The 16266-nt window shown below is 42.3% G+C and overlaps 1 protein-coding gene across 3 annotated transcripts in view; it reads right to left on the bottom strand.

The window, feature by feature from the left end:
• Positions 1-16266, bottom strand: part of LEPR (leptin receptor) — a 63484-nt gene that overhangs the window by 17104 nt on the left and 30114 nt on the right. For all 3 annotated transcript variants that reach the window (XM_062624424.1, XM_062624423.1, XM_062624425.1), the window contains exons 2-9: positions 15313-15371; positions 12598-12906; positions 11483-11600; positions 5505-5710; positions 3980-4125; positions 3166-3310; positions 1777-2073; positions 1492-1609 (exon numbers count right to left, since the gene is read on the bottom strand). In XM_062624424.1, the coding sequence (XP_062480408.1) occupies positions 1492-1609; positions 1777-2073; positions 3166-3310; positions 3980-4125; positions 5505-5710; positions 11483-11600; positions 12598-12906; positions 15313-15352 (1379 nt within the window). In that variant the 5' untranslated portion in view covers positions 15353-15371. The remainder of the gene's footprint in view (positions 1-1491; positions 1610-1776; positions 2074-3165; positions 3311-3979; positions 4126-5504; positions 5711-11482; positions 11601-12597; positions 12907-15312; positions 15372-16266) is intronic.

The following is a 16266-nucleotide window of genomic DNA, read 5'->3' as shown; positions in this document are numbered from 1 at the left end:
CTAATCCTGCCCTAAAAACCTCGACATGCAATCTCAGGCATCCCAGTTCTTACTTTCATCCAGAAAATGCTGAGAAATATTCACCTTGGTACTACAATAGTATGCGTCCAACAGAGAAGACAGTTCAGCTTCCCAAAGGATTGGACCCTCAGGGCTGCTTTAAGCTCGTGTGCCAAAACTTTGCATATCAGGTCTAGCAGAACAGTAAAACTAAAGACATTTTCTCAGGAAGGGATGTCTGTCTTGTTTCTATAAAGACTAACACAGTTCTAGAAAACTCCAACGGATTAGTCCAATGTATTAGTGTATCAGAGGGATTTTTTAGTTTCATGGTAAAACAACACTATCAGAGGCAGTATTTGTGCACATGAATGAAGATAAGGATGATCACAGCACTGGTTTAATAATCAGGTTTGTATTTTGCAAGCAGGAATGTTTGTTCCACATCCCAGTTCTCATACTCTTCCCCAGACAAAATTAAACCACCTACATGAAAATACCTGAAAAAAACACCTGAAAACACCTGAAAAAACACATGAAAACTAAGAATTGCTCTGGCCACCAAAAATACTACCCACCTTCATAAAGCAGTATTCCCTTTATGAACTAAGATTTGATTCTCTCTATATAAGTAAGACTTTTTCCATTCTGAATGGAAGAAGCCTTTTCACAGAATGCATGTTACACACTCAGGTATCTATGGTCCCTCTTCTAAACACGTATCATAGAATCCTATAATAGTTTGGGTTGGAAGGGAATGAAAAGCTCTTTCAGTCCCAACCCCTGCCATGGGCAGGGACACCTTCCACTAGAGCAGCTTGCTCCAAGCCCCTCTGTCCAACCTGGCCTTGAGCACTGCCAGGGATGGGGCAGCCACAGCTTCTCTGGGCACCCTGTGCCAGCGCCTCAGCACCCTCACAGGGAAGAGCTTCTGCCCAAGAGCTCATCTCAGTCTCCCCTCTGGCAGGTTAAAGCCATTCCCCTTGGCCTGTCCCTACAGGCCCTTGTCCCAAGCCCCTCTCCAGCTTTCCTGCAGCCCCTTCAGGCACTGGAGCTGCTCTCAGGTCTCCCCTTCAGGAGCCTTCTCTTCTCCAGGCTGCCCCAGCCCAGCTCTCTCAGCCTGGCTCCAGAGCAGAGCTGCTCCAGCCCTCGCAGCATCTCCATGGCCTCCTCTGGCCTCGCTCCAACAGCTCCACGTCCCTCTTGTGCTGCTGCCCCAGAGCTGGATCAGGGCTGCGGGGGGGGGTGTCTCCCCAGCAGAGGGGCAGGATCCCCTCAGTGACCTGTTGCTCACACTCTGGGGGTGCAGCCCAGCATATGGTTGGCAATACAAATAGTTAATACCTGTGGAGTTCCAGGAGGGAAAAATTCCAACTTACAGGAATTAAGGATGTTTTATAATTACAACTATTCAGAATTCTTTGCTGTGATAGTTATTCCCAGAGCAACACTTCCCAAACATAACGAGTGCATTAACAGCTATATACACACCTGTGGTATCTTAACTGCAAGGAACTCCCCAGGAGCACAGTGTTTGGGTTTGCAGACCATCTGCAAGTCATTTTAGTTAAGTACCCATCCGTTTCACAGGTGATATTAATATTCATATCTAATTAAAACACATGGAAAGTTCAGATTAATGAAGATATAAGTGTTTGTATAAAAACATTTATTGCAACTGCTCAATAAAATCTAACTGGAGCTTACAATGGAGGTATTTTGATCTTATGATTCAAAGGCAGTGAAATGATAATTTAAAATCGTCTGGAATCTTACCTACTACATATAATTCAGCGTATCTATGATGACATTCCCTATTTTGATGACAACAGTACAATGCGTTATAGAAGAAACTTCCTCTAGGTTTTGTTGCTTTCAAGTTGAAAAGAGTAACTTTGCTTACACGGTCATTCACAAGCGTATACTGACTTTGTGGGATTTCTTGTACTAAGTTCAGCCACCAGACAATCTTCTTGGATGCTACAAGCTTGGTTGTATTTTTGTAGATGCAATGAAAGGAAACATTAGAACCAACACCGGTCAGTAGCTTAGGAGGGAAGTACAGGACTTGAGCTACACAGAAGGGGAAAAAAGGGGAAAAAATATCAATTGAGATTAGAATCCGTGCAAAAATATCCATAAAGGAAAACACAATACAAAAATATTAACATTATCCAGGTGTATTTCTACCTTTCCTACTTCTTAATTACTAGGACAGGGGCAGGAATGAGCCTTTGACTGTCTCACTCCATAACTGATATTGGTAAATTCTGCTAAATATCTTTAATATCCCCAGGCAAACCTGAATTAAATGAGCAGAAATCACTGGAGGCTCCAGTGGAAGCAATACACAGCAGCACAAGGGAAACAGGGAATCACAGGGGCTGCTGTAAATTAAATCTCAGGAAACCAGACTAACACTGCTGCTTTCCACTCAGCCAACCTAAGGCACCAGGTCATCTTATTTAAATGCTGCAAGTAGTACTTGCAAGCTAGAAAGGGTCTGCTTCTGTAACTCATCTCAAAAAGACATACAACACATAAAATCGTAAAATTGAGAGAGGATCCAAATAAGAGAAGAGCAATGTTTGGGTTTGGAGGGGTGGGGAATAATCATCTGACTCTTTGAACCCTGCAGGGTGTTGAAATCATGTTAGCTGAAGCATTAACTGAAGCTGAAGCATGGGCTTGTGCAGCTTGCAGAAGGTTTGGAGAGACCTAAGAGCAGCTCCCAGTGTTAAAAGGGGCTACAAGAAACCTGGGGCTTTGGATAAGGGTCTGTAGGGACAGGCCAAGGGGAATGGCTTTAACCTGCCAGAGGGGAGACTGAGATGAGCTCTGAGGCAGAAGCTCTTCCCTGGGAGGGTGCTGAGGTGCTGGCACAGGGTGCCCAGAGAAGCTGTGGCTGCCCCATCCCTGGCAGTGTTCAAGGCCAGGCTGGACACAGGGGCTTGGAGCAAGCTGCTCTAGGGGAAGGTGTCCCTGCCCGTGGGGAGACAGAAGCAGAAAGGGAAGAACTTCCATGGGATTTTTCAGCTCAGTTCATGCCTGCTGTACCTTCCTGGTATAACACATGCTCTCAAATACTCATTCCACAAACCAAACCAAACTGGGAGGCGTATTCTGTTCCAAAACACTGCACATAAGTGACCACATGAGGCCTACCTCCTAAGCTGAGGTTGTATGGTGTGCTCCAGTCACTCCAGAACCCTGGACCATGATGATTCCTGCACCGCACTTGAACTAAGTATGAAGACCCAAGCAGTGTATTGTCTATGGCTAGTGAGGTTTCCAGAGCAACTTGAACCATCTGTGGGATTATCAGAAGCCATTATGGTTGTATAATGAAACAGGATGAAGAAAGACAGAGAGAACCAAAACAAAGAGTCTAGAGAGTAGGTTTTAGGTGTCAAGTTCAGTAAAAAAAGGTTCCTTCTTTAAATCTATGTAAATCCAAATATGGTAGAGATTGCATGACTCTGTGGAAAACGTGTTATTTCATTATGAAGTCCTAAATAACAGCTCCTTTTTATTGCAGAGACAGTTGTGTGGTAGCAACAGGAAAAAGCAATTCACTAATAAAAGCTATAAATATTAAACATATTATGGAATTTGGGGGCTGCTGAAAAGAGAGACCTTTGCCTTTAGACTTCACAGAGTCTAGTATTTCATCCAAAAAGAAAGATGGGAGCTTGTGTGTAAGACCCAAAAGGAGACGGGTTTTGTATCAGTGTAGTGTCTCTGCTGGTGTAACAGATGTCAAGTCCAGCTCACCAGCACACTGCTGATGTTTACCAGGGTCTGCTGGACACACCAGCTCAGTGTGCCCTGCCCAGCTCCACCAGACCCACCACTGCCTAAGGAGAGTTCTCAACCCACCGGATCCACTGCCCAAGGACAAGGAACGTGCTAAGAAATCCTGGGCTCCACAGAAACCCACCAACCTGCACTGTAAAATACAGGAGCAGAGCTGACTCACCTGCCAGCTGTTTTGACCTGAGTTTGCAGAGATCTTCACTTCATACTGAAGTGGGTATGGCATCAACAAAGGGTCGGACCAGCAGATCTTCATTTGACCTTCCTCTGTCATTTCTAGATGCAGGTTCAAAGGAGGTTCAGGCTTGACTGCAGACAAATTAATTGACAAGTTTACCACTAACCTGATTGCATGTGACTGCTGACGGCAATGGGTCTTTTCCATGCCACTTCTTTGAACTCAGTTTCCAAGAGCTTCTCTGCAGCTGGTGTATGACACACTAATGTGTAGTATCACTGGAAAAGCGCACCCTGGCACTGTTACAGTTAGCAGGACATGCTGTTTGACCCGATGTTTGCCTTAAAACTACATTCATTTCTTGCCTTGGGACATGATTCTCTCCAGTAACCAAACATTAATGTACCTGTTTTGCTGCAAAGAGGACTGAGAAGGATGGGAGTGCTGAGCAAAGCAATTTGCTCAGCTCCTGAAGAGACAGGAGATAATGTCCTCATATTGTACACAAAGAATTGCTAGATATTCCCATGCCTTCCACAGTGATTATGGCTATGAAAGAAGGTCTCCAGGAGAGCTACATTAGGGCAAAGTAAAAAGGAGGGTTTCAGAAATTTCCCAGGAGGATGAACAGAACACTCTGGACAGGGAAATGGATGGGCAATTTAGAGTGATCATCAGGATTACATTCACTCCTCATCAGACAAAGGCAGGGAGCCTTGATCCTGCTTTTACCTGTTGCTGAGACCTTTTCAAATCACTGTTTAAGTACAGTGTCCTTTGGCTCACCTTGTCCTCATTCACAGCTCCACGTTTGATTATATAACATATAATATTATGCAAGTTCTAAATACACTTTACTAAGTGGCACAAAATAATTATGTTATCTTAACTTATCCTGTTTGCAAAGCACATCCTTTAGGAAGAATTTTATATAACTCCTATTATTTCCCCCCCCACAGCTGACCAATTCCCCACCTTTTTGAAATCTGTGAAGATCTGCAATAACTGTGCATATTGGATAGCAACACATATCAAAGTCATAATATCAGTAGAGTTTTAACTTGATTAAATACAGAGGAATGTATTTGGAAACAGTTGGAAAACACTGGTATTGGTAATGTGTAAGGAAAAAGCAACAGGACAAGAGAGCTGCTTGAGAGAAGAGTGAGTTTTATTTGCTAAGTCACTTTAGGAACAGTTCCCCCCCCCCTTTTTAATTTAAGTCCTCACAACATAGATAAGCTCCACCACTGCCCCAGACTCAGGCACAGAGAGGTCTGAATTAGAACTGAAAGCTGGAGCATGTTGACAGCATGGCCTGTGCTCAGTTTGGTTTTGTACCAGAGCCCAGAGAGGCATTAGGAGGCTAGAAAATGTGTACAGCACCACCCTGAGCAAGTGAGACAGCACCAGGAGGCCTGTTCCTGTTCTGTCTGTGCCCTCCTTCTCCAAAAGAGACATTCTGCCTCTGCCCTCCATTCAAAACCATTTCAAATACAGTTGTACTTACCTACGTCTATGGGCTTGACTGACATCAAAGGTGACCACAGAGGTGTAACACCAACCATCATCTTCAGCCACATGATGTAAGTGTAGTTGAGTCTCAGGGCAGGCACACAGCACTCACACCCATCATACTCACTGCAGTCACACTGAGCAGCCATGACAGTCCCCTTCAGAAAGCTCGTAGATACATCCCCCAGAGACAGCTCTGACCTGCAAGGGAAGGAGCAAACCATAAACCAAACCAGCACCTCAACAGAGTTTGTCCATCTGGATAAGGCTTATTGATAAAGGTAAAAAAGTGAATAATTGCAACCAATTGCTTTTACTTTGCTGCTTCTCCTTTTTGAAATGGTTTCCAAGTTGTTAAGATGCCTTCATGAAAAGTATTCCTAAGATTTGACTTTAAAACAAATGTGTTGCAATCCTAGATGATAGCTGTAGTTCAGTCAGACTAGTTTCTGATTCCTGTTGGTAACTATTACTACATACATCTCAGGCACCCAAAGTTAGTTTACCTTACAGTAGACTAACAGCCCACCACCACCCTCACAGAGATTATGTTTCCGTTCCTATTCATGAGGCACTGAAATGAAATCTAAACAATTTAACATCACTTCCAGCTTCTGATACAACAAAGCATTACAAATAATAGAATAAGCAACCATTTTTCAAGTGAAAAACAAGTTTTGAAGCGAAAGGCTAAAGAATTCCACCATTCAGAACAAGTTTTAGTTCTCATTTTCAACAACTTATAGTACTTGAAACAGAAAGACATCCGAGTCTTCCAAAAGTCTTAATATCGTGCAGTTAATTCCAAGATAAGGCTTTAATTATTATGTTCTTTATTCTCATTTCTCTTTCACAGATATCCTTTAGGCTCTTTCAAACTCAGACGCATGTTTATGGTGCACTGCAGGTATTCAGTGGCACAGACCTCCTTAAGGTAGGGAATTTAATAGCACAAATACTTTGGCCAAACTTCTCACAGCAGCAAAGCCAAGACAAATCCTGAGAGTTAAACCATCCTAAATTCTTTCCTGATTTTGACATTTCATCCTTGTAACAAAAATCTTGTGTTTTAAATTGTCCTGAAGTGATTCTGGAATTGTTTCTGTATAGTAAAGGGTTTGTGTTACTTATTCAGAGAAAGCAACTGAAGTTAATGGTATAAAAACCTTTCTGTGAAAGCGTTACAGTTTTAGAGTTGGTGTGACTCACTGTTAACACTTGAATTCAGGGAGGGCACAGAACTCTACACTGGAAAAGAAGAAAGGACAAGATTTTCTGCTTTGTTTTAGTGGATTTGGTGTATAGTACATTTAATGGGCTGTAGAGCACACCGGAAATGGGAATGATTCACTGATCCCAATGCCATCAACTGCCCTACTTAAAAAAGAAAAGGTCAGAACCTGAGGAAGGCTTGGAAGTGAGCAAAGGGCTGATGAATTACAGGGAAGAGCCTGTGTGAATCATGCTGACTGGGACTGAAAGGGAACCTGCAATGAGCACACACAGATCCCCTGGCACCAGGGCCAACTCCCTTCATCATTCACTGATGCCCACACACACACGTTATGCATCCACCTTGTATTTAGGATGCTCTTTGAAGCTGTTTCTTTTTACCAGGACTCACAGAATTTAGGACAGGAGAATTATGGAACCTGATACTGATGGTATCTGGCAAACACAGAGCTTTTAAATTACTTGGAATATTTTTGGTTTTCTAGTTGTGGCTCCACTTCTTTCTCTGAATTTCCTTTCAAAGACTTCGCAGAATTGTCTTTTAAGTTTCCCTGCCTTGTATTGCTGATCGCAGATGTTATTAGTCTCAAAAAACCCACAATCAATCCGTAGGCTTCTCATCAAACCATGTCTTTAATCCGATCTATCTGGAAAGCAGTTACCACCCCATCACTGCCCCCAGCTTTCTCCTAATCATTACTTCAACTTTTAACCATCAAACTGAGTTTATCTGTACCCAGATGAGTCCCAGTGCGGGGGGGGGGGGGGGGGGGGGGGGAAGTGCTAGAAAGCTCCTCCCCATATTATGTTGTGCCATTATGTTTCAAAGGCCACTTATTTGTGAGCAAACAGGCATGAGATGTTATTTCTCGCTGTTTCCACCACACAAACTTTTGCATAGAATCCTAGACCATGTAGTTCCACAGGCAGGGACGCCTTTCACTAGAGCAGGTTGCTCCAAGCCCCATCCAACCCGGCCTTGAACACTGCCACGGATGGGGAAGCCCATTTGATTGCTTTACTGTATAAAATGCTGTGTGTAGGGATTCAAGTGTAACTGGAGGAACAGCCACGGCTCCAGGCCAGGCAGGTCTTCCACTCCTGTGTGACAGAGAATTACCAGTATCTCATTTCTCTGCTCTAGACTTCTCTTCCAGCTCACTACCTTTGCAGGCAGCCAGGGCACAGACGGGGGAAAGACCAAGCTATGTTACCACATGCCAGGTCTGCTGCTGGAGGAGGATATCCAGATACAAAAGCAGGGTAATGAGCTTTGCATTCCCATGTGCTGGCAAGACACAGGGACCATCTCAACAGATCAATGCAGGATATAACCTTGAGGACCCCACATCAACTTACTCCAACTTGCTAAGCCTGGCCTAAATCCATGAGAGCTGATCACAAGCAAAACAACAGAAAGCCAAAGTGCTTTGGAGATCAACAGTAGCCTGGGACTGCATGAGCAGCCCATCATCTTCAGTTTGGCTGCAGAGGGATCCTGTCACAGAATAACCATCCTTCCTAATCTGTACATACTGACTTTGGAGGAGTTTATGCTTATAAAGCCCTCGCAAGTTCAGAAGAGGTCAGTGCCTTCATTCCGTAGAATGAGAGGAGATATCTGGGGTAAACCTAAAATAAAGCAATAGACTATTAAAAACTGGAGTTTTCCATCACACTTGCAGCGCACCGACTTAGAGGAGCTATAAATCCCTGTTCAACAAGCACTTTACATCATGCAGCACTGATCACATCTAAGCCAGACCCAAACTGTGGTGGGGGGAAGGAAAGACAGGGGGCATATAAAATACGTAAGTGAATACTATGTCCTCACTCAGTTTTATAGTGCTGGCTGCTGGAATTGGAGGGATTTGTCCTGGCACAGAGAGGTAAGCATGAACGAGATAGGAACTAAGCATATGGACTTCTGAGAAGGGATTATCAGAGCCCACCTCTGAGATCCAACAGCAAACTAGTGAACTGGACTTAAGTTTTAATGGCTAGCAGAGAAGGGAGAGACAATGAGCAAAGACAATGCAACTTTAAGCTGGAAACATGGGACTAAAGCATAAGACACCGCAGAAGAGGACAAAAATAAGTAATTACTGCATGCCCTGAACCCCAGAAGTCATTAACATTGCAACAAGGGCATGTGTCCAAGGCTTGCTTTTCTTCTCCACTCCAAACACTGCACAGGGAATTCTCGCAGTCAACACCTTAACACCTCCTAGGTGGTTTATATTTTGGTGCACAGTTCAACCACGCTTCAGAAGGTGGTGGTACTGCTGCTGAATTAACCTGTGGCAAACTTGGAGACTTTAAATACAACCCTGCAGAATGTCTTTGCTGAATTTTAATCAGTTTCTTCCAATTAGAACACCAGAAACGAAAGGTCAGAATTGTTTTCGGAAGAAACACATGAACTTGTATAATTCCTCTGATTTCAGGAAAGGCAGAACATCACCTTTAGGCAGCTATACTGAGACATATCAGAAATAAAGGAATTGCAAGCCCTTTATTGTGCAATTTCTTTATTACGAATTGATGGGACAAAGCTGTCTGGGGCTCTAAGGATATTCAATAAGGTATCTCAATGTATTTGATAGACAGTAGCTCTAGGACAAGACTGATTTGAACAAGCTGTCCCATTAAACTGCAGAACACCTGATGGCTGCCTGGCTGCTGAGAGGGTAAGTCTCTAATGCAAGGTTAACGTTCTTCAGCTGAAGAAGGGTCAATGTGTAACTGATGCACTCAACTAAGCCATCAGCCTCCAGGCAAATTGCATGATTTCTCCTTAAAAACATGGGAGCTTAGGCAGAGAACTAAAGGAAAGCCTCAAAGGTACTTCAAATAGGTCTGAGATATCAGTTCATCATATACATCACCATCTGCTGAAAGGGCAAATTATAATCAGTCTCAAAATTAAACTGGAAGCATTCATCTGTGTCACTACAAAAGGATCCCTAAGGCAAAGTGATTTTAGTTGATGTAATTAACCATCAAGGTTTACAGCATTCCTAGAATACATACAACTGGAAAGCACATTCACTTTTGGTGGAAAAATCAGCCTCATTTGTCTACTTAAGCTTCAGAAAAATCCTCCTCCCAAAGACGTGCTGCTAGGGAAGGTAAAAGCCCTGTCATTACCTCTTATAGAATATACTGTGATAGCTCTGCTTTGGACAGAAGAAAACATTTCTTATTCAAAGTAACTTGGTATCATTTAGAAGCAGGATGTGTAAAATAAAAGGATGCTACTTCAATGCTGAAAAAATTAAAAGCTGCTGAGGACTTGAGCTTTTTTGTTGTAGATTCTTCTAGGTCATTATTTTAGTGCATTGCCTGTCCTGTATGTGAGAATTCTGGCTTGATCTCCAGACTCCCAGGGAGAAACACATGCCAGGAATGCATATTTTTAAAACTGGGAATGTTTTCAAGGTATTTTGGCTGATGTGACTAAAATGTCAAGGTATCAGCAAGACCAACAGGGAAAGCTGTCACTTCACCAAAACCTCAACTGCTTTGCTAGCTGATCCCCCAGAAGACAAGGACCTGAAAAGAGAAATATGAACATGAAATGTGGGGAGTGAAGTAAGTTCTCCCATGTGAGGGCCTGCGCTGCACCTCAGCTCTGCAGCACAAAGTAATCAAAGACAGAAATGCCACAAAGTCTCTGGTGAGTCCATAGGGGCTGCTCTCACAAATTGCATGACACTTACTGAATGCCCTTCCTCATACAAAGAGCCTGTTCATCCCAGCTTGGACTCAAATCCCTTGTTCCATGGATGTTAGGCATACCAGAAAAATTCAATAGAGAGATTACCACACTAGGATTAGTGGCAAAGATCTTCCTATTGCAGTTGAGACTGGATGGAACAGAGGCAAAGTCAGATCTACTTCCCCCACAAACACCCAGAATCAGAAATCAAAGTAATGGGGAACACTGGAAACAGAAACCCACTCAAAATCTGATTTCAGCTTTGAAGTATTATGTCAACCAAACACCTACAGTTATTACTAGTTAATACACCTGCTTCTACCCTGACTCCAGGGGCAATTTGTGTGATATCTGGCTTTTAAAGTAGAAGTAATCAACTGTAAATTCAGCTTATTCACCTATTGATGTTTAACCTGTTTCCTACGTCTGCGTGTTCACCCCATTCCTTCCAGTCTATCGGTAATTCAGAACAATCTGTGTGGCCTCATAAGTAGAATCAAATGGACCTTTTTGTGATCAGTTCAGGCAGGTCATGTACAAGATCTGCCCACCCACCAGTCAGGATGACGACCATCTATTGCCATCCCAGAAGGTATTTCACACAGTGACAACTGCGCAGGTGAGTGTCCCTCAGAGGCATCAACATGATCAGAGTAGCATTTGGCATTGTATTAATATTAAATAGTGTAATTACTTCAAGAGAGAGAACATTATGGCCAAAAGCGTAAAAAAGGCAAAACCAAAAGCACAGCTTTAAATTAAGCTATTGTAACAGCAAAGATATTCTCAAGTCAATACTGATTTCATTAAAGTATTTTAAGAAAGGACAGAGGAGAGGGACTCTCCACTGCAACCATTTGTCATTTAAAGACAGAAACCATTTCCATATTGTCCAAAATTACTTTTAGATAAGACAAAGGTTCATAACGTATCATCTGCTTGCAAAGCTAATGCAACACCACACTGCAATTTGGATTTCTAATGCTAAGAGTGACAAACTTAACAGAGTCTGTACTTACACAGTATAGAAAAGATTAACCTTCAGGTCATCTCTCAAGTTCAGCTTCAAAAACTTCAGAGTACAAACCAGCAGGTCCAGCTTGCCTTTAGTCCAACATTCAATGGTCCAATTTGAATCTGAGCAAAAGAAAGAAATTAAAAATTTATGAACTATATTAAAACAAAACAAACCCCAAACCCAGCTGAAGAGCCAGGGTAAAATCCACTCACAAAGAGAGGACAAGTAACAGATACTCATGAAGGTGAGGGTGGACCACAAGTGTGCAAATGTTTATGAGTAATCTTTGCTGAACTGGGCACCAGTGTGTGCCCTTAAATGCTTTAAGGGCTGATACTGCTGCATTCTAATTGTTAGAGAAGGAATATATTTTACCTGGCTTTACAGACCAGGCCACAAGGGGAAGAAAGAAATGAAGTTGCTGCTGCTGGTTGAGGGTTTTGCTGCTGTTAACTGGTACAGCCTCTATGTGGCTATACTTTATGCGTACATGCATCTGTACTGAACACAAAACATCAACACATTTAGTGTGGCAGCCTGTAACAGGGATTTATTTGTTCCATGGGATAGTTCTCGTAGAATGAAATGCTAACTCTGTCGAGGTCAGTGAGACTCCTGCCACTGATAGCAGTATGCCAAGAGGCTCCATGCTCCTCAGAGACTGTGGTTTACAGGAGACCAGCCTAGGTAAAACTAATTCAACCTAAGCCATGTACTGATATTTACTGAGGCACAATCACGGTCCAGGCAGAAATGATGGCACTTGCTCTTCATCTCCCCCACCTTCTGAGGGAGTTTAAAGCCCAAATTCACAAAAATACTTAAAATATTTCTCATAGCATCTAACACCTTTGAAGATCTGGGCTTGTGCAGTGCCACATATTTTATTCAGCATTTCCTTAGAAAGGCAGCCAACTTTTTTTACCCTTTGAAACTGTGCTATGCAATTTCCTTCATCTTCCAGTACAGAATACTGCGAGGAAGGGTTTGACCAGACTGTGTTGTCTGCTCTGAATACCCATCAATACAACCCACATACACCCCCTCCCAACCAACACAAAACCCCAACCTCTTTTTGAAGAAGTAACTTCTTACTCCCTTGACTGGAAAACCAACCTTTTTCCTGAGAAGCAGAGCTACTTATTTCTGAAGGAATAAACTTCCTTGCTTGCATGCTTGCTCTGTACAAAGAACAATCAATGTTGCTATCATTCCAAAGGCAGCACAGAAAACTTTCTTCATCCATTAGCAAGGGAGGTTCGGTTTTGGATGCTCCATGCCCTCTCCTCAAACCAGACCAGCTCTCTACAACTCCAACAGAGAAAGGACTCAAAACTGTTTCATTTAGCAGCATACAGGGTAATGTAAAGTTCCTGGAAGGAATTTGATGGAGCATACAGTGGGCAACTGCCATCTGAAGAAAGTCTGCAGATACAAAGGCAAAGATATGAGAAATTAAAAGTTCACATTACTTGAAAATGAAAACCGAGTGGCTGGTGTTATAGAGAAATACATACATTACATAAAAATCAGACTGTTTCCAGGGCTATTCTCTGAGCTGCAGACAAAATGACTAAAATCATCCCCTCTGAACTGGTGTCACAACTAACATATGTCAGCCTTTTCCCCAGAGTCACTACACCTAGCTTCTTGTTTTCTCAGCCTCTTGAAAGACAAACCAAGACTGTAGGGGAAGCATCTCTCTGGGATAAATTGGCTTATAGTAATTCAAAATACAGTGAACCATAAACCCAGGTTCACAGAGGTCTCATTTCCCCCTGCAGTGCTGGGACATTTGCAATCCAGCTCTTATAACACAGCTCTGTTACTGTAGAAAAAATCATTCCATTGTAAATATAACACATAATCACATTACAACTGTTAGATACCAAAGGACAGTGTTACAAGAATATCCAGTAGATGTAATGACACAACCCCAGGGCATTATGTGGGAAATGAGACGCAGGAAAAGACTGATCTTCTCCATAAGACTTGCATTCTTCAAAATAAAACTGCTCTGACCACATCTGTAGCTCCCATTGGTCAGTCATAGCTTGAATTACACTAACACTGATTTTCAGAATGACGAGCATGTTAGTTTTGGAAATGGCTTCTCTAAAACACTGTGTGAATTTCAAAGAGTAAAGCTCTAGTTACAGAAAGGTATGTGGGTATTTGTGCATTTTGCATGCAGTTTTTCACTCAGGAAGGGCAGAAATATTTTAAGCAGTCCATCAGATAGAAATTAATTGATGCTCTATGCCTTGAATAGGCAAAAAAGAAAACCAGAATTTCTCTAGCACTGTTTAATAGCATATAAGCATAAGCTAAAAGATACAAAATGAATGAATTTCACAGAATGAAAACTTTGAAAGAGTAGATTCACGCTACTTTAAAAGTAGACATTGTGTTACTATGCAGAGTGCTAAAGTGTTGTTTCCTCTTTACACAGATCTTGTATTCTAGACCCCTGAAGTTCTGCTCCTTCCTCCTCTCTCATCTAACAGGGTTTGTGCCTTTGTAAATCCCAGTTTCACTGAGCCTCCTGGCTGCACGTGGAGGATTCAGCTGACCAAACACACTATTAGTCCATAATACATGATTTAAAAAAAGGACAAACGAGTAAGTGACATGACTGCCTGTGAAGCAAGACAGATAAGTAATGTAGTACCCAGTCCACAGCATTCATTGAGGGTGGGAAGGAATTCCTGCCCATCACCTCTTTTCCTACAAAACCACTTCCCCCTCACAGATCACACCAAACAACCCCAAGGCATTAATTAAACCCTATAAAATCAAAGTGTGCGCAGAAATGTAAAAAAGAGAACTAAAATGCATTGCAAGAGGGCTTAATACAGCTCTGCTATAGCTCTTCAATGCCCATTAAAAAAACACAGCATGAATTAAAGATGTTTTCCAGCTACAGATGTAACGGTTTGTCCATGACACAGGCACAGAGAAACCATCATTTAGCAGTCCTGTCCCCAGAGCAGCTGTGTATTTGCATGTCTGGGTTAACAGGGCTACAAAGATGCCAGCCATGGCTATCTGCTTATTCAGAATTAGGTGAAGATGGCTAGTTAGTAGATACACTGACTTGCAGTCATTACAGGCCATCAGTCAGCAGCCAACTGCTCTGAAGCCTGATGAAGACTTCCTGAGACACAAATTTTGAACCTGACTTCACTGGATTACAGTATCTACTCTCTCCCTAAGCATCATCACCAAAAGCCTTTAAATAGTTCCTATTTTAGTTAAAAAAGGCAAAAACCAGCTGTCTCTGAGCAGCATTCACCAGTATTGTTACAGATGTTACTACATCCAACATTTGCAGTTAGCTGAGCACCCTTCAGCAACACTGTGCACTTGAAAGCTAGAATATCAGCTACCTGAAAAAGCAGAGCTCCAACTCATTGACAGCCTGGCTACACTGAACAGAAACTCCGCAGTTCTGATGGAACTGGGATTTTCCTTTCTGGTTTTGGACTTACCAAACAAAAACAAATTCCCCATGAACTTCTGTCTTACGAAATTCTGACTGGGACACTTACTTGAATGCATCTTGACTCAACACACACTTTCTACTGATGCTTCCTGATGTTAAAAGAAAGTTGCACTGCTGTTGGGGATAAGACACATAGGCACAAGCTGAGGGTGTCAACATTTCAATTCCACACAATGATAACATGAAATCCTTTGCATATTCCAGTTGCATGTTGTGATGAGATACTAACCCAGTAGCATGACTTGTAACAACACTGTAAAACAGAAATGGTGATCACTCTTCACTGTACATAACTTCCAACAGAATTACGTGTTTTAGTAACTTACCCAATAGCACAAGCAGGGTCAGACTGATTTGCCAATACATCTTGTTTTGGAGAGCTGATCTGAAAAATATAGAGAAAATTAACTGAGAGCTGGTAATTATCAGTCTATTATTTTAATAAGATTCATTTGATAACAGCTTATAAGCAGAAAGGAAAAACAAAATCAGAATGTCATTTAAAGCAAAAAACCACATTTCTTAGGCTGCTTAGAATATCAATTGAATATCAATACAGATCTTTCTTTCATCATTGGAGCTATTTAGTACTTAATTTCTCAGGCTTCTGCTGATCATTGTTCACCTTCTGGGTTGATCACCTGAAGGGCACTACAAATCCAAACAATCAAACTGCCCAAGAGATCATCAGTTTTCAAACTGTAGCATACACTGAAGCACTCAGGCACTCATTTCATAGAATGATAGAATCCCAGAACTGATTTGGGTTGGAAGGGACCTTAAAGCTCATCCAGCTCCTACCCCTGCCACGGGCAGGGACACTTTCCACAGGAGCAGGTCACTCCAAGCCCCTGTGTCCAACCTGGCCTTGAACATTGCCAGGGATGGGGCAGCCACAGCTTCTCTGGGCACCCTGTGCCAGAGCCTCAGCACCCTCACAGGGAAGAGTTTCTGCCTAAGAGCTCATCTCAGTCTGCTTTCTGGCAGGTTGAAGCCATTCCCCCTTGTGAGCAACGACTTCACTGAACTTGACAGCAGTATTTCAATATTGTTCTTTCATTTCAGGTACTTCGGTCTTTCTTATTTTCATCCCATAGTTATATAAATTCTGTAAACCCCAGATATAAGCACTTTTAAACTTAAAAAAAAAAAAGAAAAAGCAGCTCAGTAGATGGTATCAGAGTAAAACATACAGATTTTGGTTGCTGCTGCAGTTAACCAAAACTAAATGATCAGTAAAATTTACAGCTCAAGTAAGACAGAGAATGCTGGGGCAAGAA

This window comes from Pezoporus occidentalis, unplaced genomic scaffold, assembly GCF_034315485.1.
Source record: "Pezoporus occidentalis ecotype Australia unplaced genomic scaffold, CSIRO_AGI_Poc_V1 ctg267, whole genome shotgun sequence".
Classification (NCBI taxonomy): domain Eukaryota; kingdom Metazoa; phylum Chordata; class Aves; order Psittaciformes; family Psittacidae; genus Pezoporus; species Pezoporus occidentalis.
Note: the sequence above shows the minus strand (reverse complement) of the source record. Positions and strands in the feature narration are given on the sequence as shown.